The sequence below is a fragment of the Daucus carota genome, chromosome 5, assembly GCF_001625215.2.
Source record: "Daucus carota subsp. sativus chromosome 5, DH1 v3.0, whole genome shotgun sequence".
Taxonomy (NCBI): Eukaryota; Viridiplantae; Streptophyta; class Magnoliopsida; order Apiales; family Apiaceae; genus Daucus; species Daucus carota.
The window spans coordinates 10,957,935-10,981,505 of NC_030385.2; the positions used below are offsets into that span (position 1 = coordinate 10,957,935).

The 23,571-nt window shown below is 32.8% G+C and overlaps 3 protein-coding genes across 4 annotated transcripts; all 3 read right to left on the reverse strand.

Moving 5' to 3' along the window:
- Positions 1-4,659: 4,659 nt before the first annotated feature.
- Positions 4,660-8,636, reverse strand: LOC108223497 (protein CONSERVED ONLY IN THE GREEN LINEAGE 160, chloroplastic). 2 transcript variants are annotated; one of them, XM_064094145.1, is made up of 10 exons: positions 8,190-8,636; positions 7,334-7,383; positions 7,159-7,234; positions 6,974-7,069; positions 6,489-6,569; positions 6,288-6,379; positions 6,088-6,180; positions 5,756-5,824; positions 5,432-5,621; positions 4,660-4,923 (listed from the first exon to the last, which is right to left on the reverse strand). In XM_064094145.1, the coding sequence occupies exons 1-9, from the start codon at positions 8,514-8,516 to the stop codon at positions 5,483-5,485; spliced, it is 1,023 nt and encodes a 340-aa protein (XP_063950215.1). In that variant the 5' UTR covers positions 8,517-8,636; the 3' UTR covers positions 4,660-4,923; positions 5,432-5,482. The 2 variants fall into 2 exon arrangements, with proteins under 2 accessions (XP_063950215.1, XP_017253285.2); XM_017397796.2 differs by having other exon boundaries at positions 4,660-4,927; positions 8,190-8,635.
- Positions 8,637-9,458: 822 nt separating this feature from the next.
- LOC108223496 (magnesium transporter MRS2-I) lies at positions 9,459-16,922 on the reverse strand. The gene is made up of 11 exons (XM_017397794.2): positions 16,653-16,922; positions 16,550-16,579; positions 15,835-15,982; positions 15,532-15,659; positions 13,034-13,108; positions 11,971-12,195; positions 11,847-11,891; positions 10,150-10,194; positions 10,034-10,063; positions 9,825-9,944; positions 9,459-9,744 (listed from the first exon to the last, which is right to left on the reverse strand). The coding sequence occupies exons 1-11, from the start codon at positions 16,833-16,835 to the stop codon at positions 9,610-9,612; spliced, it is 1,164 nt and encodes a 387-aa protein (XP_017253283.1). The 5' UTR covers positions 16,836-16,922; the 3' UTR covers positions 9,459-9,609.
- Positions 16,923-19,589: 2,667 nt separating this feature from the next.
- On the reverse strand, positions 19,590-22,961 carry LOC108223495 (magnesium transporter MRS2-3). Its single transcript, XM_017397793.2, has 6 exons — positions 22,528-22,961; positions 21,944-22,150; positions 21,640-21,768; positions 20,923-21,083; positions 20,624-20,843; positions 19,590-20,087 (listed from the first exon to the last, which is right to left on the reverse strand). The coding sequence occupies exons 1-6, from the start codon at positions 22,843-22,845 to the stop codon at positions 19,809-19,811; spliced, it is 1,314 nt and encodes a 437-aa protein (XP_017253282.1). The 5' UTR covers positions 22,846-22,961; the 3' UTR covers positions 19,590-19,808.
- Positions 22,962-23,571: the final 610 nt, after the last annotated feature.

Sequence of the window (23,571 nt, forward strand, 5' to 3'; positions counted from 1 at the left end):
TTATAAATCAGGATTTCAATCCTTACCAAAGCATTAATAGCATGTATGTGTGATAATATGTCTAAAAATCACTAAAAGAATTCGGCATTGATTATCAATATTTTGCATATAAATAACTCTTTGAAGTTATGACCCATATTATTAGTAGATCAATATAATTCAAAACTGATGCATTCGAAGATATCACATAATTTATGCAAAATATTTTCTCCCCCTGTTTTAGGGAATATAGATTCACCAAAATGAAAATCAGCATACTGAGCAGAAAAAATATCACCAGTTAATGGCTCTAGATACCTTATATTAAACGAAGAATCAAAACCAGCATATATACTATTGTGCCTCAGTGTAGTTCTTTGTGACAATGCAATAAGGGCACATTCTTCAATTATCAAAAGTCCCCCACTAGTATCTCTAAAATCTTTTTAATGACCAGTTAACCAAAAGATTGTCTATGACAATCATATGATTCGATTTTATTTGTGAACTACTATTTGACAAGATACTAAATAATTGTAGCTCACATAGCTCTTTACTCTATTGATTTTTTAAGGCAAGTAATTTGGTAAAGGCATATAAGGGACCATCGAGTTGACGCATCAATAAAGTACCTAAATGTGCCAGAAGATGGATGAATAGGACCACAAATGTCACCTTGAATTCTTTCTAAGAATTTCGGGGATTCAGTTTGAAGCTTAACTAGGAATGATCAGACAATCAAAACTTTTTAAGGAACATACTGAACAAGGAAGTTCACCTTGGGCATTACCTTTTGAGTTATAAAAGGATGTCCTCTAGATTCTTTAATAATATGACGCATCATAGATATTCCTAGATGATCAAGCCTTTCATGCCAAGGGAAAAGTAGTTTTAGGTTTGTGACTTTGGGAATGTTGACACTATGAGATTCAATAGCTCTTATTCTTGTAACATATAATCCTGAAGAAATTGAGTGAAATTTTTCAAAGACCTTTTTATTGTCAACGGTGTTTGAGGTGATGAGAAGATATTCTTTTTCATTCTCATCAGTAGTTTCAACGTGAAACCATTACAAACGAGTATCTTTAAACCTTAGTAGGTTTCTAGTTGCCTTTCTAGAGTATAGAGCATCTTATGTGCGTCTTATTTGGCAGAATAAAACTAGCTTCTCAGAAACCTCTATTATGTATGATGTACCCGATACCGTCCAGACATGTAAGTTGGTTTTATTAGTCAACTGTGAAAGTATTTCTAACTTTTTAAAATAGTGTGTGGTCGTGCAATCAATAATGCATATATCTTCCATCTCTATACATATATAAATGAAAAACATCTTTTAAAAACACACCGAGTATACCAAACAACAACATGAAACAAGCAGATAAAGAAAATAAGTAAAACATAAAGGTAATAAGTAAAGCAAGACAATACGTATGAAGTCTAGTCCTCTCAACCATAATAAAGGTTAGCACCAGTATCTATTTCATTTGAGACCTTATTGATTGGTTCATCAACTAGATTATAATTAGAAAAGTTTGTTTCTACTCTCTTTCCATTATTCTTTTGGATAACCCATACAGATCAACAAGATGTTTAGGTGTGCGATAGGTACATTGCCAATGTCCCTCAGATCCGCACCAATGACATATGCCTCGGTTCTCTCCTTCTTGGATGCCTTTCTTTTGGCACTTCACGTTGTCATTTCTAGTGGCCTGAGTTTTAACCATCACGTTGCCCCTTCAGGTGGCCAGAATGATATTGATTTCGAAACCGACTATGGAAATTTCAACGTCCACAGTTTCGTCCATAACCTCGTCCTCCTCTATGCCCTTTCCCACGTTCATTCTTCAGGAATGACGTGTTATGTACTTCAGGTACCTGGGCAGAGCCTATGGGACGAATCTGATGGTTTTTCAATAGCAACTCATTATTCTTTTCAACCACAAGAAGGAGATATACCATCGCACCATATTTTTGGAAACTCCGCTCTCTATATCGTTGTGCCAAAATCATAGTATTTGGGTGAAAAGTCGATAGGGTCTTTTCAATTATTTCAGCATCAATAATATTTCCACCGTACAAAATTAATATTTGAGCTTATCTTGAAAAGATCAGAATTATGTTCAACTACAGATTTGAAATCTTGTAACCTCAAATCAACCAGTCAGAACGGGCAGATGGTAAGTGAACAGGTTTCTGGTGATCAAATATATCCTTGAGATTATTCCAAAGGGTGAGGGGATTTCTGATAATGAGATATTCAGATTTTAGGTCTTCATGGATGTGATGTCTTAGAAAGATAATTGGTTTGACATTTTGTTAAACAATGGGGATTATTTTCTAAATCAATAGTGTCCTAGGCTGTTAGCACTAAGGTGTAATATCACATCAAGGAACCAAGATAGATAATTATTCCCAGAAACATCCAAGGCAACAAATTCTAATTTTACAAGGTTCGTCATTCTGAATGTAAAATAAATATTTAAAACATGACCTATCAATATTTCAAGTTAATACAAAAACAATTTAATATCTATACAGTATGATATAACTAAAAAGTTTTAACGGCATTGTCGCCATTAACAAATCAAGCAATAGTAAAGTCATAAGCTATAACGATAGTAATAATCGTAAAATGAGTAGAGATAGATCGTACCTTATTTCTGTGAAAGTCGCAGTATTTAGAGTTGGTTAGATTGTACCTGTTTATGATGTACCTGTTTGACTTATCTCAGTTTGGCAGAGTCCTTCTTTGGCATATCTCAGTTCGGCAGAGTCTCGTGCTGATAACGTGTTGTAAATCTTGTAACATATACTATTAAACTATACAACGATAGAAAAGAAACTATCCTGGAAAGTATAAAGAGAATAGAAGATGGAGAGAGAAAGTAATTGTATTTCGGAATATTTCAGAATAGAATTCATTTCAACTGAACCAGCTATTTATAGAGGTTGGTTAATGAATCTTCCTAACTAAGATTTACAATACTTCTAGGTTAAGTATTACTATTCTTCTCGAGTAAGTATCGTAAGTCTTCCTCGATAAGCTATGCGAGTCTTCGTTAGTAAGTTTCGCCAGACTTCCTTGATAAGCTTTGCGAGTCTTCCTTAGTAAGTTTCGCCAGACTTACTTGATAAGTTTTGCGAGTCTTCTTGACTAAGCTTTTGACAATCACTTAATATATTATTTTATAACACCTCTGTTGTAATTAATTATCATTATATGATATTTTAGCTAACCAATTTACGTGATAGCACTGTTGATGCTCTAATTATACGTATATTCCTCTAGGACAACATCAAACAAAGATTCGAAATTTGATTACGACTTGTTATATTTGGACGCAGTTTGTTATTATCGTTACATACGGAAATAATAATTTTTGTTAAAAAATTGTTTTTTTTAAATATTTTATTTTTTTTTTTAGAAAAACATGTTTGTATATTTTTGGAAAAAACTATTTTTCAGTTTTCATGATAAACGATCAATGATTTCAATATCAAACCTAAGTAAAAATATTGTTATATTATATTTTCTTGAAAGAAATTTTTATATAATGATTCAAATTATGCGTATATTAAAAAATTATTATACATTTATTTAATTTTTTGACAACATTTTTTGTCTTCAATTTTTTTTTAACATCAGAGCAGTTTGAACCGGTTCTCAAATAAACCCTTGTATAATTCCAAGTCGTAAAATCTACATAACCCATGAATATCATAAAATCTTACTACTCATAAGGTAATTAACGTCCAAAAATGTGATTAAGATATGTATCATTGTAGATGTTTGTATATATCTAATGGGTGAATTATTTTTTATATATTACAAGGCATGTATTAACAATCTTTAATAGTTAGGTGATGAAATTTTTTATAATTTTGTTTGTATAAAAATCTTACAAAAATTTCTATCACATAAAAATCATTCACGTAAATAAATATTTAATATGTGTCCATTACTGAAGAAACATGTGGAAAAAGGATTCAAATATATGTCATAATCGCGAAGGAACTTCTGTATTAATCTTATGAGATAACTATTTTAACAACAATATATTTTACTTTTGCTAAATATTGTAACTCAAACTGATCATGAATCGGAGGGGGAACAAATTGTAAGGCACGCACGTGAGCAATTCAAAAAGAAACACTGCAGCATGAAGCCAAAAACACAACACTATGGCCCCAAAATCCCAGTTATATATTTGTAATTAATATTTCCGACAAGTTAAAAAATGAAAACCGAATAAATCATCATTCCAGAGACTATTGTCGAAAGTTATTCCTTTAAAAACTGCGGGCCGGTGTAAAGTTATCGACATATTTTTGTGTTCTCGTCAGAAATAAAATCTTTTCAATTGTGCTTGCTCTTTTAATACATTACGCTTTTCTTCCTCTTTCCAATTCTCCGCTTATAGTTGTCTTCCAAACATTAGAATTTATTTAAATTTTTTTATAATATTTGCATTCTATTTCTGACATCTAACATTTTTATCTTTAAAAACAAATATTTTTCTGAGAAGAATATATATTTACGCATATTTTTCAAAAATAATATATTTTTCTTAATAAGATAAGATAAATGAGTCTTTATCGTTTAAGTTGTTATTTTTGAGTAAAGTTATAAATTGATTGTCATGTGGTAAATATTTTCAATAATTGGACTATAGCATAGATAAAAAGAAATTGTTATATTATATTGATTACATATTTCCTTTTATTTTGCTATTAATACTGATATAGATTTCAAGCGAGCTGCATTTGTCTCTAAATAAAAATTACAGAGTCGCCATGGTATGCTGCCTATTGCCCTCTGCAGTGTTAGAATCGTTTTTGATTTTTATATTATAGAGTGCAAAGAGCATACATAACATGAAGAGCCTAGCTGCAGCTTCCTTTAGGCTTTCCTTGATCTTCTTGTCTAAGAGCAATCTGTGTCTTCCTATCAAAAAATGGAAGAGCAAATTAGTTGTACAAGAAATAGAAAGCAAGACGGAAAACAATGACGTTTGAGCGAGTAAAAACCTACATTTGAAGTGCTAGTGCTGAAGAAAACATTTGAAAAGCAAATCTAGACTCTGAAATTTAAGTCAAATCTATACATACTAAGCCATTAGCTACTATCTACAGAAAGTGTAGTTTTGGAGAAGATGTTTTGACACCTGTTGCGATTTTGGTTACTTTGCATTAACATTATACAATTCAAACAAGCAATTATTAACTTCAGAATGCCATAACAAGTGGAAGAGAGAATTTATCTGCTGAATCTATGATAAACTTTTTTTCTTTTTTTTTGACAGATGCTGAATCTATGATAATATCATATTGCAACCCAGAAAAATATATTAAAACGTAGTTCTTTTATGTTCAAATTGCTTATTCCTTTCTTTCACCAAGTGCCTCAATTAAAACCACGCAAACCTTTCATGTTCCCTTAGTGGCATACCTTTGTTATCTTTTCCCAGAACTGTGAGACCACCTGATCTTTATTATCACCTTACACCTCGCTCTTCTTCTGGACTATGGTCAACGCTTCCTCAATAGCTTGAGTAAAAGTTGCAATTTTGTATGTAAAAAACCCAACAAGAATAGGTATTAATTCTAGTTGCATGATCCCATATTCCGGAACAAGAATCCTGTACAAAACCAGTAACTCCTAGTGAGAAATATTGCAAATATACTTCACAAAAAGAATATAGATTAAGATATCTAATCAAATCATGGTTATACAAATAAAAAAATCATGTGACGAGAATGTCCGGCCACTCACCCATTCCAACGATTAAATATCATGACCAAAACAACAGGAACAAGTAGTCTTGGTTGCCCAATAGCTCCTCTGTAATTAAAAAGTTTTGATCAGGAAAATTCATACAGGGATTTTAACCCGAATCCAAGCCTTCTACGTGCTCAACATGGCAAAGATAACAGATCTCTGCAAATAAATTTATATTCTAGAAATTTATGTCCCCTCCGCAAGAAAAGGAGGGCCCATATATAATTGATTTGTGGAAATTCGAAGCAACCAAAGAAGAATATGATAGCTCATACACACGCAAACACATCAATATATAGTTTCGCATTTAAGGGAAAGTTACATACTTGACAATCCCTCTGGCTCCATCAGCCATAGAATCCACACTATTACCAAGCATTCGAATGTAAGCCAATGAGCCAAGAAACCCAACACCATAACTGAACACATTAAATGAACAATAAACAACTTCACTTAATGCAGACAAGGTAGAGTTTCAACCTATAATCGAATATTAGCAAATCTATTGTAAAATCTCAAGGCTTACCTTGCCGCAATCTCTGGAGTATAAGATACATACGCAGAGATTAAACCAATTCCACCTATTCCTAGAGTAAGCAACTGCATTTTATTCTTCAACTGCAAAAATTTTATAATGGCGAAAAAGGTTATAAACTGAAATACGTATAGAGTTTTATCAGCTAAAAAAGTTTATGATGTTAGATGGAGAGATCATATGTATGAATACCTTGTAATACTGTTCCCTCGACTGTGCAGCTAAAACCTCCGGATCACCGACAGGCTTCTTAATTTCTCGTAACATAACTTCCTACAATTACACGAAGATCAGCACTCCCTATCTAAATGCATTGTCATTTGCATATACATCTAAGAGAAACTCTAATGCAATGCTAATTGCTACATATGGTTCTATTGCTAGTGGAACTATATGCATAAAATGACCACAACAGTACAATGCCATACTTCAATGCAAACTTGCATCCATATTTGGTTCCAACTACGCAACCAAAGATCTAATCGCTTTTTGGTGCTATATTATAGCACTGGCTATAGCCATTTTGCAGCTAACACTGGGGTTGCTCTAACTGATAGTAGGGTTAAACCAAGCTACGTTGAGAAATAAAACCAACAAAGAGATCCCTGAACTGCCTAAGACTACGTAGAATCAGTCTTAGTTATACTGAAAGAGAAAGGGAAAAGTGGAGGGAATACACTGCCACCAGTTGCAGCCTTGTATGCTCTATCCCACTTATCTTGTTCGCGTCGTGTAGGTGCTGGTCTCCATTTTTGCTTCAAATCTCCACTAGTCTGAAAGACAATTAAGTAATTTAGAGAGAAGAATACAATACATTACAACTTCTAATAAAGCTTACATATTTGGAAGAAAAATATATTACTTGAGCTCTTTCAACTTTTGTTTCTGTGAGAATTTTTGAAGGTGCTCTTAACTCTTTGCTAAAGTCAGCATCCATGCTGTATTTAAAAAATTAGAATATGTTAGATAAAAGATAGAAGCAAAGAAAATGAAAGATATTTAAATGGTCAAAATACAAAATGTGAATAAGCACATACTTGTCAAGACTCATAACCCTGTTTAAGCTAAGAAAACCTGAAGATTCTTCCTGCCAAAACAAACAGATATAATGTTAGCATCCAGTTTAAACTGTTTTCATATTATTTAATGATCAACATGTAAATACCCAAACAAAGATTCTCGGCTATACTTTTGAGTAGAATTTCAAGAAAGATATAAATCATAGATATTCTAAGGCTGCGTTCACTTGAAGGGAATGGACTGGAATTTATACTCTTGATCGAGGGAGTTCATAGAAAATGTCTATAATTTTCATTGCTTCAATCATTCCATTCTAAACAATTTGAACTAAAAATCTAACCCACATGCTTTGAAAGGAATGTTCATTCCACTTCTCCATCACATTTCCCTACAATCTTCATCACAAAAAATTTAAACTAACTCATATTTGCTCATTATTTTCTCATACTTTCTTCCATCTCCGTAAAACTTCCTTATAATTTTTCATTCCATTCCATCGAAATGAACACAACCTAAGGTTTTTAGGTTAATATGCCCCATTTGGCTTATCATATTTTTGAGAAATAAGTACAAGGACATAAAAAGTACTTGTTTCTGAAAGACAAGTAAATGATAAACACCTCTGGACTACATGTAAGCATTTCCAAAATTAAGTTACTTATTTACGACAAAAAGGTACTTAATCTACAAGTGGTGAACCCAAAAACCTTGATCGAATTTGTTACAACACCCACCAAGACATTTTCATTTCTAATCGAACCCCTCAACCAAAACTCCTTACAATCATCACATCAACAATAATTCATCGAATCATGATCAACAAACAATATTAACAGCATAAAAAATAAAGATTCCCAAATGACAATAGCTCACCTGAGGCTGATCAAACAGGGGATTTTGAGAAGGGTCCTGAAACAAATTCTTCATACGAGGCATGAAATCTCTATTCCAAATATAATCATCAGAAGTGATGGGGTCTTCACCAGGGCCACCCCAGGACTTCCTCAGCTTGGTAGTCAATGGTGGGCCCCCATATTCACCAGGAGCAGTTCCAGTAGACCATTTCTCAGGCTTCTTTTTGGGCAAGATTATCTTGGTGGGTCTTGTATTGGATATTGGGCTTGTGGTGGTGCTGCCCAAGTCTTCAGCAGCAGATAAAGATTTACTTATGGATACACAGCAATACACAGAAGCTGCCATTGTTGTTAATTCTTCACAGCAGACTGCAAATTTAACAAGATATTATTATGTATACACACGGCTCAGCCTCAGCTGGCTACACAAAATATCGTGCGTGTGTGGATGGACTTGATCGGTTTACACCTTGCTTTTTTTTTTCTTTTTTTTTTTATCACAAATAAGCATTAGGTTTTTATGATATATATTGATAAATGTGTACTCCCGACTAAAAAAAGTGTATAGAGTAATATAAAGTATACGGAAAGAGAAAGAAAAGTGGGTATACTCGGTAGAACCCATCAATATATAATTGATAGATTTGTAAAAGTGGATGATTGAGATTTTTATATTATAAAAGATTACTATTTTGGGAAAGTTTTGAAATGTATAGAATTAAATGAGACATCCAAAAAAAGAAAGTATATAGAAATCAGAGGGAGTAATATATATTGAATTTCAACAATTATTTTCCTAAGAGTAAAATTTCTTTGTTAAATCTCAACAATTATTTTCGGAAAAATTAAATTTCTAAATAAATGATATTTTTTTTTTGATTTACTTGGATGACCAACTTACAACACGAATTACTCTCAAATATACTTTTTATAAATAACTGGACTTATTATGTAATTTATATTTTATAAATAATTTTAAAGTAAAATATAATATGTTGACGAAAAATGAAACTTAAATCACAGTGAAGCTGGTGACCAGACAAGAGCGTAAAACGAGAGCAGTAGCTCTGGAAAAGTTTAACAAGAACGCCGTAGCTTGTAAAATTATATGCATCATAACTCTTAAGCGTAAAATAAAAGAAATGCTTAGCTATGTAACTTGTGTCAAAATTTTTAAGTTGCAACTCTTATGTGCAGTATAAAAGTGTGCAACTCTTGTATAAGAGTTTATATTTTGTTTTCAAATTAATTAAAATTAAGTAAAGCCCATTTACGTTTCCAAACAATCTTAAAAATTGTAAAATCTTCCTTCCATAACAAATTTTCACTTTAATCGTGATCCTGCATGAGGTAATAAATCCTTAAGATACCAACCAAATTAACTAGAGTTACATTGAAGTAATATCTTTCCTCTGTTGAAAGTCATGGGTAGAACTTCGCTACTGGATCTTATTCATTTTGATGTCCTCTGCTGGTTGGTAGAGTTCAAGATCTGACAATACGCCTTTGAAGCGGGCATAAGATATGACAAGTAGAAAAAGTACTGCTGAACCGATCCCTGATAGAATAACCACCTTTGGAAAAGAGCAAAGATTAATGAAAGCAACTTATCATAGAACTTAGGTTCTGCATAAATTACAACTTGAGGACTTACCCATTTGAAAATATAACCATGATCATCATTCCAAGTATATTTAATATTCATGCCAAATATTCCGGCCACCAATGAATATACGGCGAAACAGAGGGTGCCTAAACTTAAAAAGAGTTCTAGCTGCAATAGCAAGTGAAAGACATGTATCAGCAGCTAATGAGTAAAAACACCAGTGCACATGCAGTAACATTTTGTATAATAATAAGCACCTGAATCAGCTGATTTCGATGCTTGTCAAGCTACAATTATATTGCCAAAGTTGTTAGAGAGCATAAGTTGTGGACAAAAGCATTTAATTAACTAGCATTACTCATATATATGTTACCTGAATGTTGATATAATCTTCTGTATCATCAATATACTCGCGCACCTGCATTGTTATGTCGTGAAAACATTGTTATGTCATAATAGTTGATCGGAAGACGAGTAAAATGCAGTGTGGATTTAAAGTTGCACACTTTTGCACTTTGTGTATGCAACTTGGGTATCTTGCAGACTGAGTACTCAACTTCCGTCACACAATTAACTACTTGATGGGTATTTCAGTATTTTTGATTATAAAAATTGTGAATATACACAAATTATAACACCTTGGGCCATATTAGAAGTATATAATATTTAGAATTATAAAAAAAAGATTTACATTACTTTGAGTATAGATAGCATATGAGAAAGAATATTAAGTGTTTGGATTAAATATAAAATATTTTAAAATTTGTAGTTTTATCTTACACATATATATTAAGTTAAATGTGTAATAACAAAGAACTCTAGAAAAATTAATTGGGGCACGGGGAAAAGGGAGAAAGCAACATGACTTAGTCTACAAAAATTAGTTGTATAATTTTAGTAAAGGTCATGAATTACTTATATCCTATAAATAATTAGTGTAAAAGACGTCATGGAGTTGGTGTTGATCGTCACACTTTTTAATCATCAGCGCTCATCACACTGCTAAACGTAATGACTAGGACTCGGCTGGAGTGGATTTTTGTAGCAGATTTCTCAAAATTATAGTTTAGGGCATCAGTATTGGAGATGCTCTTAGTCATATTTAACAAAAGTATGTATTTTGTAATGGTCGATAACTGGAGGTACACATTTTAATAGATATTAAATTATGAGTACATAAAATGCAGAAATCAGATACAACAAATGCACAATACATTACAACTCTGATAGGAATGACCGGCCCGTGTATTGTGTTCAGGATTTTTAGTTTCAATTTAAGCTCTCTTTTCTACAATGTTAGATATCATATAGGGATATATTATCACGTCTCCAACCCATATGTTTCGGGATGGAGTATAATTTAAAACCTTATAAGCAGCACAAGCATACGACTTTCACTATCACCACTATAAAATCTATATATGGTATACTAAACTGAAGTCCAAATGATATAAACATTTGCAATTACCAAGTGAACGAAGAATATGAATGAATGTCAAATAGAGGCTTAACAATCTGTTTATTTTATTTTGTTGCCGAGGGTGACAACACAATTTCATAAAATATAAAACTTGAGATGCTGATGAGTGACAGCTCTCCAAATAATAAACTTCGGTATTAAGCATTATAAAGTGAATGGTATAATAAATATTATATAGGGATTGTTCATACTTAATGGATTGGTCTTTCATTGCAAGTTGAGAGGTTAAAAAAGTAACACGAGCAGAAGTTTCAGAATTTTATGCTAGAGAGGAAGCTAAAGATGACGATAATTAGGAATCATGTGTAACTATCTACCGGAGTATAGCACCATCAAAGAGGCCTAGTACATCTTTCTATTCATATAAAAATGACATAAATATCTGACAATGAGTAGATATGATGAGAGATTTTAAATCGCATAGATATAATGAATTACTTTTAAAAAGGTTTAAAATAAAAAATAAATTTCACACTCATAGATAGTGAAACTTCATTTCTTTTATGTTTTTACTTAAAATCAGGCACAAAGAAAACATTAAATAATTTAAACAAGCTACTATTAAACATGAAGATACGCAACATTCTTACCATTGTCAGTTTGTTTAAAGTGCCATCAATCTGCATAAAGTAAGCCTGAAATAATTAAAATTACCGACTGATTAGAAAATCGTGTGGCTTTAGATAGTAAGAAACAAGTAAGTTCGCATCTGACCTCAAGTAACATCTCAAGCTCCTCAACATTAGTTTCATCTCCCTGTATAGATTCCATGCTAGCCCTACTAGCTCTAGATATTTTAGAACTTATGTGAGGGGAAGAAATATACAAACTTGCACCAACTGAGCCACTCAAAAGTGATGCCCTAGACAACTTTCGGGACAGATAAAGATCAGCTAGATCATTTTCTTCATCCAACAGCTGTTCAAGCTCATCCCTCACCTGCAATTCGTCAGCACAAAAGTAAAACCACTGTACGCAATTATGCATAAATTCTGATCTTGAACAAAGAGAAATATTAATTCTGCTCATTACAAGACAACTTCAGATATCGTTTTACTATCTCCAAAAAATAGTCATGTACTATTTTTGTATTTCAATATTACCGTTGATCTATACAACATGACCCCTGAGCTTAGTTTTTAAGTGGCCTAGCTTTCGTTTCAGTATTAAATGTTATAAACTACCTTGATGAGACTGTCCAGCTCTTTCCTCCAAATAAAGAAGGTTCTTAAAAACAACACATCAGTCTAAAGTGTTCAATTTGCAAGTATATAGAGCAATAAACATTTCTTAATACTTAATTTACATAGTAGAATGCAGAACCGATCAGCAGCGAGATCAGATAATTCAAACAAGCTAGAAGATATGCCCAGACTAAAAGACTATCCAGCTCTTTCCTCCAAATATAGAAGGTTCTTAAAAACAACACATCCGCACAAAGTGTTCAATTTGCAAGTATATAGTGCAATATACAGTTCTTAATACTTATATCACATACTAAAATGCAGAATAAATTAGCAGCGACATCAGATTATTCAAACAAGCTAGAAGATGTGCCTAGACAGCTACACCAACATATGTAAATTTTGTTACAAGGACTGGGTTCTAAAGCTATTAGAATTAATTAGATATTTCCCTATTCAGCTATAAGCACACAGCGGTAAAAGATGGGAATTTAATCAGCTACATAAACAAAGTTTTTTTGTGGAACAGTCTTAGAAAGTAAGTGCTTTAATAAATATCATATTTTTGAGACTATGAGAGAAAACGTCACCACCTTTTGAACACGGGCAGTCAAACTTGTCATTCCACTCTTCAATTTACGAACTTTATCCAAATTGTGGATACTAATCTGCACTCATTAACAGCTGTAAGAGCGTGAAAAGAAGAAACATATAACAAATGAATATCAAATATACAATTTCATCAATAATATAATTCTTTTGAATGCATTGTGGATTTTATGCCTTATTTCCTTTTTCTTCTTACTATAATTCCTTTTCTACCCTTCTTGCATGGGGGAGCAACCACATGACCAAATATCATTATCAAACTGTACTTCTAATCGGAAAAATGTATATATATGTTCCAGTGTCCCTTTCTGACTTAAAAATTGTTAATATATGTATATATATATATATAGTCTCCATAGAACTTTACTCATATATATATATATATATATATATATATATATATGGAGAAAAGTTCTATGGAGACCATTATTTCATCAGAGATCTTGAAGACTACACATATTCTAAAAATAAAATATTGCCAAATTTAATTTTTGGTAAAATAAATTTTACGAAAACTTTTCATTGAAAATCTTGTAAATTATGTACAAGCAAAACATGTTTTGTATAACAATACGTCTTGCAATGTTCTACTGGCAGAACTTACACGAGTTTCAAGCTTTTGCTTGCAGAAGATACATAATTTTTAAGAATTTCAATGAAATAGTGATATTTGTAGAACACGCGATATATGAAACAATACATTCTATAATATTTTCAATGCAGAACATACATGATCTATGTTACTCGGACTCTTCATTTTACCTTTGAGAACCCGTCGAACAATCGACACTCCGACATGGACACTCAAACTTGGACACTTATTTTAGGGAAATAACATGTATACTTCTCAAAATGTTGCCGAGTCTGATACTTGGACACGTATTTATGTTAGACACTTGTAGCCAGGTCCTAGTAACAGACCTAGGTCTCCAACGGAAACACGGTCTCCATAGAACTTGACTCTATCTACTTACACCCAAATACTATAAATAAAAAAGGTCATGGGGTCCAGTTTTCCGGTGAGGACACTGTCTTTTAGACTATGCCTTCCACTTTGCAAGTGTTATTATAATGCTGCAGTTGGTGCAGCGTGTGGCATCTAAACACATCCTATGTTTATTTATTTAGCAGTGGTATGGAGTGGCTGTAAACTAAACAAGTTATTTAAAGAGATTTTTTCCTTGTACTAACAAGGATTAAAAAAAAAAAGCTTGGCAATGGTGTTTTTACAGATTTGGAGGAAACCTTAAGGCATATTGGGGAGTTTCGATTATAAATAATGCAGTGGGAACCAATCAGTTGTCTCTTAATATTAGCAAATTTGAGAATATTAAGATCTCTTATGTTGCTTTGAACTCTCAAGTCTAATATAGAAGAAGATAAAATGGCAAAGGCTGGGGGCAAAAACTCTGGTTATGAAGGCTATATAATTTGATAGTTAAGTGAGGTCAAGTCCAATTTATTAAGCCGTACATAGCTCAGTAAAGTATTAAAGACTGAATTTAATAGTATCTCTTCAATATTATTTGCTAGTAGCAGCTTTTAATTAAGATTTTTGTCGGTCATATGCTTTTATTGCTTCCTGACGCGCACCCGAACTATACCATTATATTGTTTCACACAAGAACATTGGGAGGATCACCGTCAGTATTTCATTGGTTCTGACAGAGGAAGAACATTATAACAAGCTCATGAATTGGGAAATGATATGGAAGTCGATGACGACATTCAGGAAATTCAGGTTCAAGGCTAACCTCGAACTCGAATTACTCGAACTATCAACATGTCTGTTCCTATGGATGTTACTGCTATAGTAGACAAAGCTCATCCACGTATATCCCCGCCAGCAAAATAGCTCAAAGGGAGGACCACTCTGTTTTGCCCCCCCCCCCCCAGTCCAGGATAAACTTAGACAAAGTTAGACAGAAAATTGCTTATGCCTGTCTTGCAAATGAAGTTAGTTGACAATTCAGCAATGACATTGATGGGGAATAGTTCTAAATATGAGGAAGGTTCTGTGAAGGGTGGAGTTGAAGACAATGGGGCTATCTGTAAGGCTAATGTTGAAGCTGATCCGGGGACGGATCATGATATTTAAGTCCAGCAGTGCAAGTACAAATGGGCAGTTGGTTTGCTAGAGTTTAGTTAAGATTTATGTTTTTTCACCTCTATTATGTTGTCAGGGGTTCAGTGTGGTTCCTAATGTAAGCTGGCCGTTTTTTCAGTACGTTCCTCTATTTTAAAATTATCTATTATTTAAAGAAAAAAACGGACCAATTAGAAACTATGGTATAGCAAGTGTTATCTCGATGAAAATGTAACATAGCGTGTTTGGCTCAATACATGCATCTTGATAATGATAATGCCATGGCCTAATCTGTTAATATTTATCCCTTATTACATTTCATGTTTCAAATATGTATTTTCTTGAGCTACCAATGTAATAAAAGATGTAAAGATGAGTGTAACATTTTAGAATTACCTTAGATGTAAGCTCATCCAAGGCTGGATAAGCAGAAATCTCCAGTTCATTTGTTCTAGCAGCTAGAAAGCTACAAATGGCTTGCAAAGCAACTTCAAGGGCTCGGAATTCAAAAGGAGGTTCTGTTGCTTTATCATCAAAAAATGTAGGACATAAGATGAAATTAAGATTAAAATAAGAACGTTAAGGTAGCTGATCTTAAGAGCCATAGAAGGGAAACATCAATGTTGTGTTTGGTTGGGGAGAATAGAACGAAAAATAATAGAGTCTTATTTCAATATATTCATCTTTTAGAGAACTTACTATCTCCACCTGCTTCCCCATCATTTTGCACACTTGACTCTTTTTCTTCTCCATGATCTTGGGGAGTAATGTTTAGTGAAGGCAATCGCCTCCGCAGTTCTTCAACAACAGGGATGATGTTATCGTCCAAAGGATCTCGAAGTAAAACCTATCAGTAGTAAATAATGCATTGCGCTGACATCTTTAGAATAATACATAATCCCAATTTCAAAAAAATAAAATAAAGTCCCTAGTCCACCCTAAACATTACATACTAAGCATTATATAAATTAGATGTTATATGGTAACCACGAAAAATCATGTTTGCAGTTGCCGATTGGCCAGTAAGCAGTTCTTATCCATTGAGGTATGTGCCCAGGACATATATCTTAAGCTAGCATCAGATAAACTCATTATAATGATTAGGATGGATACTGATGAATGACATTGAATGATAGATGACTCAAGACTTGTTAAAAACATAACAATAAAAATAAATTTGATGGGTTAGTTATTTGAGCGATGAAATTGACTTTTGGTAGAAGAATTCATAAAAAATAAAACAAGTTATTCATAAAAGTATATCCCACTAACTTGTGAATTTAAGTCAGCTTTTAGCTTATTTTTTAACTAGAAGTAAGTTTTTAACTTATTACACAAACATATATCTTCCAAGTCGGAAATGGATTAAAGCCCCGGCAAACAGGTTCAAGCACAAAAGAAACCAGGCACGTACCTCTTGCGCAGTAATAATAGCTTTGATATGCTGGGCACAAAAGAAACGAAACATGAGAAACCAAAATAATAATGTTAATTTAAAAGACTAGACAATAATGTACCTCAAGATTGAGAAGAATGGCATTATCACGAGCCAGAATAGTAGAAGGATAGGAAAGAAGGGGATCAAGAACACGGAGATCCCTAGCATGTATATGAAAGCGTTGCATAATAGCATGCTTATCAACATCTAACACACTCTTCTCTGAACCCCATGAATCCAACATAATCCAACCCCCACCCATGATCAAACTATTACTGTATTTGTTTACAGGTTGTAGTAGTTATTCAGGGTCTCAGTTTTTCTTTCTAGTATGTGCTCTCTTTTGCTGTCTGGGGTTCATGTGGGGTTCTCTTTTGTATATCAGTATTCGGTCCCCTTTTGGCTTCTTTGTAAGAAATTCTGAGATTTTATGGAATATATTTTCTGCTTTAAAAAAAAAAAATAAGCAATTTGGACTCTGCATTTACGCTGCTACCATAACTAATCTTTTGCCATTTTTACATTTCAACTAATTACTCCCTCCGTCGCCCTGAGTAGTATACATTGGGGGACGGGGACGCGGCACGGACTTTAATGCTCCTGTAAAGTATAGTTGTGTAATTTATTTTTAGAATTTTCTTTTTCTGAATTAAAGTTTGGATATTATATTTTTATTCAAAAAAGAAAATCTCAAAAATAAGTTACGGAACTATATTTCATAAGAGCATTGAAATGCGTGTCGAACAGTTGAAAAGAAACGTATACAATTAAATGGGACAGAGGGAGTATGTTTTTATCTGCTTTTTTGTTTAGTGAATTTCCGGTATTTTTGTCCTCATGTTAAAATTTTATTTTCTAAATCTCCTCTTAATGATTTCCTTAAATGAAGAAAATTTCAGGATTCTATTTATATATACTAGTCCAATTCATTATTCACTTACATACAACATCGCTTTTCTTAGAAAGAAATAATTAAACTTTCACCAAAATTTCTTTTCAAGGCAATAAACTTTCACTGATGTTTTGATATATTTTTTTGTCTCCTAACTTAAAAATACAAAGTATTTTCCGGTTAAACAAAATTCATATTAACTTTTGTTTATGCGACAAACAAAAAAACAAAAATACAATTGTTATATTTGAATGATATTATAACATCATATATTCAATTAATGAAAATGAATTAAAAAATAAAAATTGTAATAACATGTTTAAATTAATTTTATTTATAATAATTATATGACATAAATGTTTCTTATAATATCAAATTATTTTCACAATACATCTCCGATAATCAAATGTCACATAATAATATCTAATTGATTATAATCATAAATAATGGATGTCCATGCATTCATATCAATATTGTCAATAAATAATTTAAAATTTTCATATAATTGGTATCATATTATTTAAAAAAAATTTTAACTGCACATTGTCTTTTGAAAAAAGATTGTAATATTTTGTAATAAAATATTACCTCTTCAATCCGTGAACTAAAATAAAAAAAATATCTAAAATGAGAGTGCTTTTTATTTGTAGTTTTTGAAATTCAAATCTTTATCCTTTAAATTTCTTAAGAAATTGGTTTTTTATCGATTTAATGCAATATCCAAATGAAGAGACACCGGGACCATTGGGTAAATAAGTGCTTCTTACTCTTGGGGAAAAAAGTAGTTTATTATAATTTTTTTTGTTTTTTTACATCAACCAATCAAGAAATGTAGAAACTAGTTTGTTATCAGAATGAAGCCGAAAGTCGCCTTCCCAAACCCGCACATCTATACTATACTATAATAACCAACATAGGTTTGTAGTCCAAGGTTTTAGTTATATTTTTTGGTTTGGTACTCTTCTTTTGGTACTACAACTCTACAAATGTGGAGTCTATTATTTTTTGGTTTGATACTCTACAAGTCTACAAATGTGGAGTATAAGTATTATATTGTTAAACAGTTTCAAATATTAAAAACACTCATAACAATTTATTATCATATAATATTTCATTAAAAAAATATAATGATGTTATAAATAAATTTATAAATATACGATTTTGAATATCTTTCTTTTAACAAGAACCTTCGTATAACTCTTTTTAACTTTAACGTGTTTTATTTCAATATAAACACGAACCATTATATAACCCTTTCTAACTCTAATCTTAAAAGTTATTGTTGTCAAAAAAACTAAGATTACATAATTATGTTGAAATTCGATTGATTAGATTACCGAATCTTTCAAAGGTTGAATTTTCTGATTTTTTATTTTTAAATCTACGTGTACTAAATTCGGATTAAATGTACTAAAATCCTGACACACACACACACACACACACACATATATATATATATATATATATTAGGGTTTGTCCATTTTGAAGTAATCGGGAGAATACATAGTCAGTTGAATAATATAATTTAATTAAAATTCAATCCACTAATACTAATATACTAATAAAATGATGTTAAAATTTAAATTATAAACAATAAATTACGAACTATATACCTGCCCGTGCTTCGCACGGGTTAAAGGCCAGTACTCCATTACTCCCCAACGGGTCCAAGTACCATTGAGATAATCGTAGTTTGCACAAGCAGACCGGGTAGATTTCATTATTGTACATGGCCACAACAAACTGAATGAGTCGTTTAAGTATTTGATCAAATATTAAAATCACTGGAGTACCAGAAGAACTACTCTCTCAATTAACAACATTGTATGGTTCAATATGCAGCTACCTAAACTACAGAGCCACAGATTGTAACAATCATGGCAGTCATTTTACATAACTGCTTCCATTCTGTTATTTAAAGTGTGGGAGTTACAGAACTTTTCAAGATTTGCCTAACCTTCCTCGAGTTAGAAGCATACGGCAGAGGTAAAAAAAGCCCAGATATATTTATGCATCAACTTAACTTGTAAGTGTAACAAATAACAGGACCGAGCTTGTATTAATATATCAAAATTGACACTGTAAAAATAAAATCAACTTACTTGTAAACTGAAAGTACTCATCGATACCAATCTTGTATTAATATATCAATATTCAAAGGAAAATGAATTGACCCAATAGGCTTGAAATACGAAACTTAGGTAAGACTAATCCAAGTACCATTGAGATAATTACACCAGCAGAGAATTGCTTAGCGTGATTTAGTAGATTTTATTGATGTACATAGCAACAACAAAGTGCAAGAGCAGTTCCAAATCTTCATCAGGCACGATATTAAAGTTACTACAGTAACCTTTTGTGCTTGTACCAGCTGATTGCAGCCACATATAAGAAAATGGTACCAGCAGTACTGCCAAAAATCGTCAAGAGAAACACTTTCTGCTTTAAGCCATCAAACAGTTCAATGGCTATATTCATTCCGAAAACACCAGCAACAACAATAAAGGCATTCACCACCAAAGTTGCCGTGCTTATCAGGACCCCCATTTGCAATAGATGATTTTGTTTGTCATCCAACATGATGTTGATGTAGTCTTCTGTGTCATCCACATACTCTCTCAGCTTTAGGCAACCCCCAGAATATAAAAATTGTCAGTAAATTCTGGTGCTTGATAAAAATTAGACGACGAAAGTAAAGCTGGAGGTGCATCAGCATTACTAACACAACAATAGCGGATAACAAACTTTGGCCCCGACACTCATATGGTTCAATATTATAGCCGGTTCAATCAACAGATTCATAGACTGAAACAATCATGGCAGTCATTCCACATAATGTGGGAGTCAAAGACCTTTACAAGATCTGCCAAGTCTTCCTTGGGTTTGACAAGGTAGAAGTGTACACTACAGCCAATATCAGTGCATATGTAAAACCCATATATTTGCATGCATCAAATTTTGTAATTGTAACAACTAACAAGTGAATATATGAGGGGACAGCAAACCAATAAGTGCTGTGTTGATTTTTTGAAAATTTGTCATGTAACCAAGTGAACCGTCTATGATAAAAAAAGAAGAAGCATAACTTACAAAATGGTAATCAAGAAGTGGGACGCCTCAAGTATAAGATCAATAACTAAGAAGGTTGTTTGACATACCGTGGATAGTTTATTCAGTGTTCCATCAATTTGCACAAAATATGCTTCGAGAAGCATTTCCAGCTCCTCCACACCAAGATGCTTACTTGTAGCAGTATGAGGGGTGCTGTTACGGTTCCCATGGTTGTCTCTGCCAAGCGTAACAGATGGGCGAAATAGATGCTCCTGTTGATTTTCAATATTATGAAGATCACCTTCAGCATAGACATCATCAGGATTCCTGATTCGCAACAGTCAGATTTTATCAAAATAGAAGAGAAAAATATTGTATATAACAAAGAAAACTTCATGCAACACACCTATCAACAGTATCTGACCCAGCAACTTCATCTTCCACGCTGACTTCCTCATCTATAGAGGAAACTATTGAATTTTTAAGACAATGCACCAATTTGTCTGTCAGGCACATCTCAGCCAAATCTTTGTCATCCTCTAGCAATTGCTCTAGTTCATCCCTTACCTAATAATCAAATACCATTACTACAAAAAGATTAATGCAAGAAAGTCGATCACTGCTTGTGATAGATATATGAGCACCATAAGATGTATATAAATCATTGTAACATTAACCTTTATCAGTCAAATCTAATATAAATAAAAGAATCACACCTAGTAATGCAGACTCATCTATTCTATTATCACAAATGCACAAAATAATAAGCAAATGCTTAAATTTTATCCACAAGACAATAATAAAACATTTGACATATCAATTAAAATAATTAAATCTACTTAGGATACTCAAACATACACACAACTTCATAACTTTTACATACAGATTTGTACATGCATGAACTGACTATTTCAGAAACTGATATATCTTTAGAAACTTATTAATTTTTATTTTATTCGAATAGTCTAACGTCCTCGGGCTCACTTGTCTATACATTGAAGACAGAGTAAGTAGATGCATCGAAAAATCTGCTGGTGAATACATGCATAAGGGTTATCTGCATTCCAGAATGCAATAGCCTAACTAGTAAATAATGAACAAAGTTACAAGCTGAAGTCACTACCTTCTGAACACGTCCAGATATTGTAACCAATCGACTTTTGATTTGACGTACACGTTCCAGATTAAGTGTACTGATTTTTAAAGTCAGCTTGTCCAAGACAGGACGAGCTTCTTGCTCCAAAGTGCTAGCCTAATTTAAAATTAGAGAAGGAAAGATATTATGGAACAAATTGACCAAATCCATTATATTTTAGGGGAGGCATAATCATGAATAAAATGTACAAAAGATATAGACATCTTGAGTAGACTTCTTAACCATAAGAAATTTACGAGAGTTAATAAATAGGATTCTTAATATGGTATACTTCATTATCCAAGCAACTACAGGCAGCTTCGAGGCAGGCCTCCAAAGCTATAAACTCAAAAGGTAGAAGTTTCAACCCATCTTGAGTTTCAGGAGTTTGTTTTCCATCTGTTTTCCTCTCCTCGTCGCCAACTGGCCTCTGTCTTGAGACTTCTAATAAATCACGCAAACTGGTCCGGTTAGTATTCTCAGCATTGACCCCACCTTCCTGCAATACCAAAGACAATAACTTTCAAAAACAACTAATGCCCCTTAGAGAGAAATATTATTCTCTAAAAACATATTTTTCAATGATGTTTGGTGAAGGTGTTTTGAGTTGTAAATGAACAACTTCTAAATTTCTATACTATATTATTAAAGCCGAACATGCAAAAGTTTGATCGTTGGTTTGTAGTCAGGCACAGCGAATTATACCATTAAATTGAATTTTCTATATTTCCCTGTCTAAAATCCTTCCAAAGGTTTAAGATTTGAATCCCATCAAAAACATATATATTAGTATAAATATGCATATTCATAGCAAGTAGTCTTAGGTTAGGTTACATGACATTGTAATGTATTATTAGAATTACATAATATGAATACCCGAGCCTGGTACAGACGACGCTCAAGTTGCTGAAGAAAAAGGCGAAGAGAAGGGTCATTAGAATTGAGCAAAAAGAGTTGATGGGCAGTGATAATAGCCTTGATATGCTCCAAATTGACGACGATAGCACGTTCTCGTCCCAAAAGGGTAGAGGGGTAAGAGAGCAGAGGATCAAGAAGACGAAGATCACGAGCAGGTAAGCAAGTGCGGCGCATTATAGCTTGTTTTCCGGCTTCCATGACATGGGTTTGTCCAGATGAGTCCACCACTAGCCAGGGGCGTATGCTACAGTTGCTGGGGTTTCTGCTGGGATCCATTTCTTCTTCGCCGGGGGTGGGGTTTTCGAAGAATTATGACAACAAGTAGTAGGGTTAATTTTTTTTGCCAGATGACAAGTAGTAGGTTAATAAAATAGAATTATGAGTATATAAGATGATGAGTCTGCTGCTGCTTGCAAAGCCCAGACTGACGCAATAAGGCCCCTGCTTCTGTCGTTTTCGTTAAATACAATTAACAAATTTGTATTATTCACAAAATATGAAAATTTGATATTTTGAACTTGGAATTTATAATTAAAAAGTTATCATAATGACAATTTGATTTAAAGAAGTTTTTATTTAATTAAGAAATTTTATGTTGAATGGTCTTGGCTAGGCTGGCAAACAGTTCGTGTTGTATATTTTGGTATCCTGTACTGCACCCTAAATCCGGACTATTTCGGTTTCGTGTATCAGTTCTGGAACATATACACGAATCGAATTATTTCGTGTCAACACTAACCGTACACGTTAAGTACACGAAAAATTTCGTGTACCACGAACGGTCCGGATGAAATGTATACGAAATACACATTTGTATACCGAAGTACACGAATTTCACAATAAATCTATTATTTTTACAATTTTTATGTGCCAAACAATAGATTAGACATACAATAAATTCATAAGATACCATAAATGAAATAACATAATTGAAATTAATTAAAAGATATATTATATATAACTATAATATATTTTTAAATTTATATTTATTTATTTAGTTCG

Coding starts and splice junctions, on each gene's coding strand:
- LOC108223497 (XM_064094145.1), bottom strand. CDS start 8,516: ATGGCAGCTTCTGTGTATTGCTGTGTATCCATAAGTAAATCTTTATCT. Junction 7,384..8,189: donor CCCTGTTTGATCAGCCTCAG/GTGAGCTATTGT, acceptor TTGTTTTGGCAG/GAAGAATCTTCAGGTTTTCT. Junction 7,235..7,333: donor AGGGTTATGAGTCTTGACAA/GTATGTGCTTAT, acceptor TTTTAAATACAG/CATGGATGCTGACTTTAGCA.
- LOC108223495 (XM_017397793.2), bottom strand. CDS start 22,845: ATGGATCCCAGCAGAAACCCCAGCAACTGTAGCATACGCCCCTGGCTA. Junction 22,151..22,527: donor GTCGTCTGTACCAGGCTCGG/GTATTCATATTA, acceptor TTGGTATTGCAG/GAAGGTGGGGTCAATGCTGA. Junction 20,088..20,623: donor CACTGAATAAACTATCCACG/GTATGTCAAACA, acceptor GGTTGCCTAAAG/CTGAGAGAGTATGTGGATGA.
- LOC108223496 (XM_017397794.2), bottom strand. CDS start 16,835: ATGGGTGGGGGTTGGATTATGTTGGATTCATGGGGTTCAGAGAAGAGT. Junction 15,983..16,549: donor CTATTATTACTGCGCAAGAG/GTACGTGCCTGG, acceptor TACTACTGATAG/GTTTTACTTCGAGATCCTTT. Junction 12,196..13,033: donor TGACTGCCCGTGTTCAAAAG/GTGGTGACGTTT, acceptor GACGAATTGCAG/GTGAGGGATGAGCTTGAACA.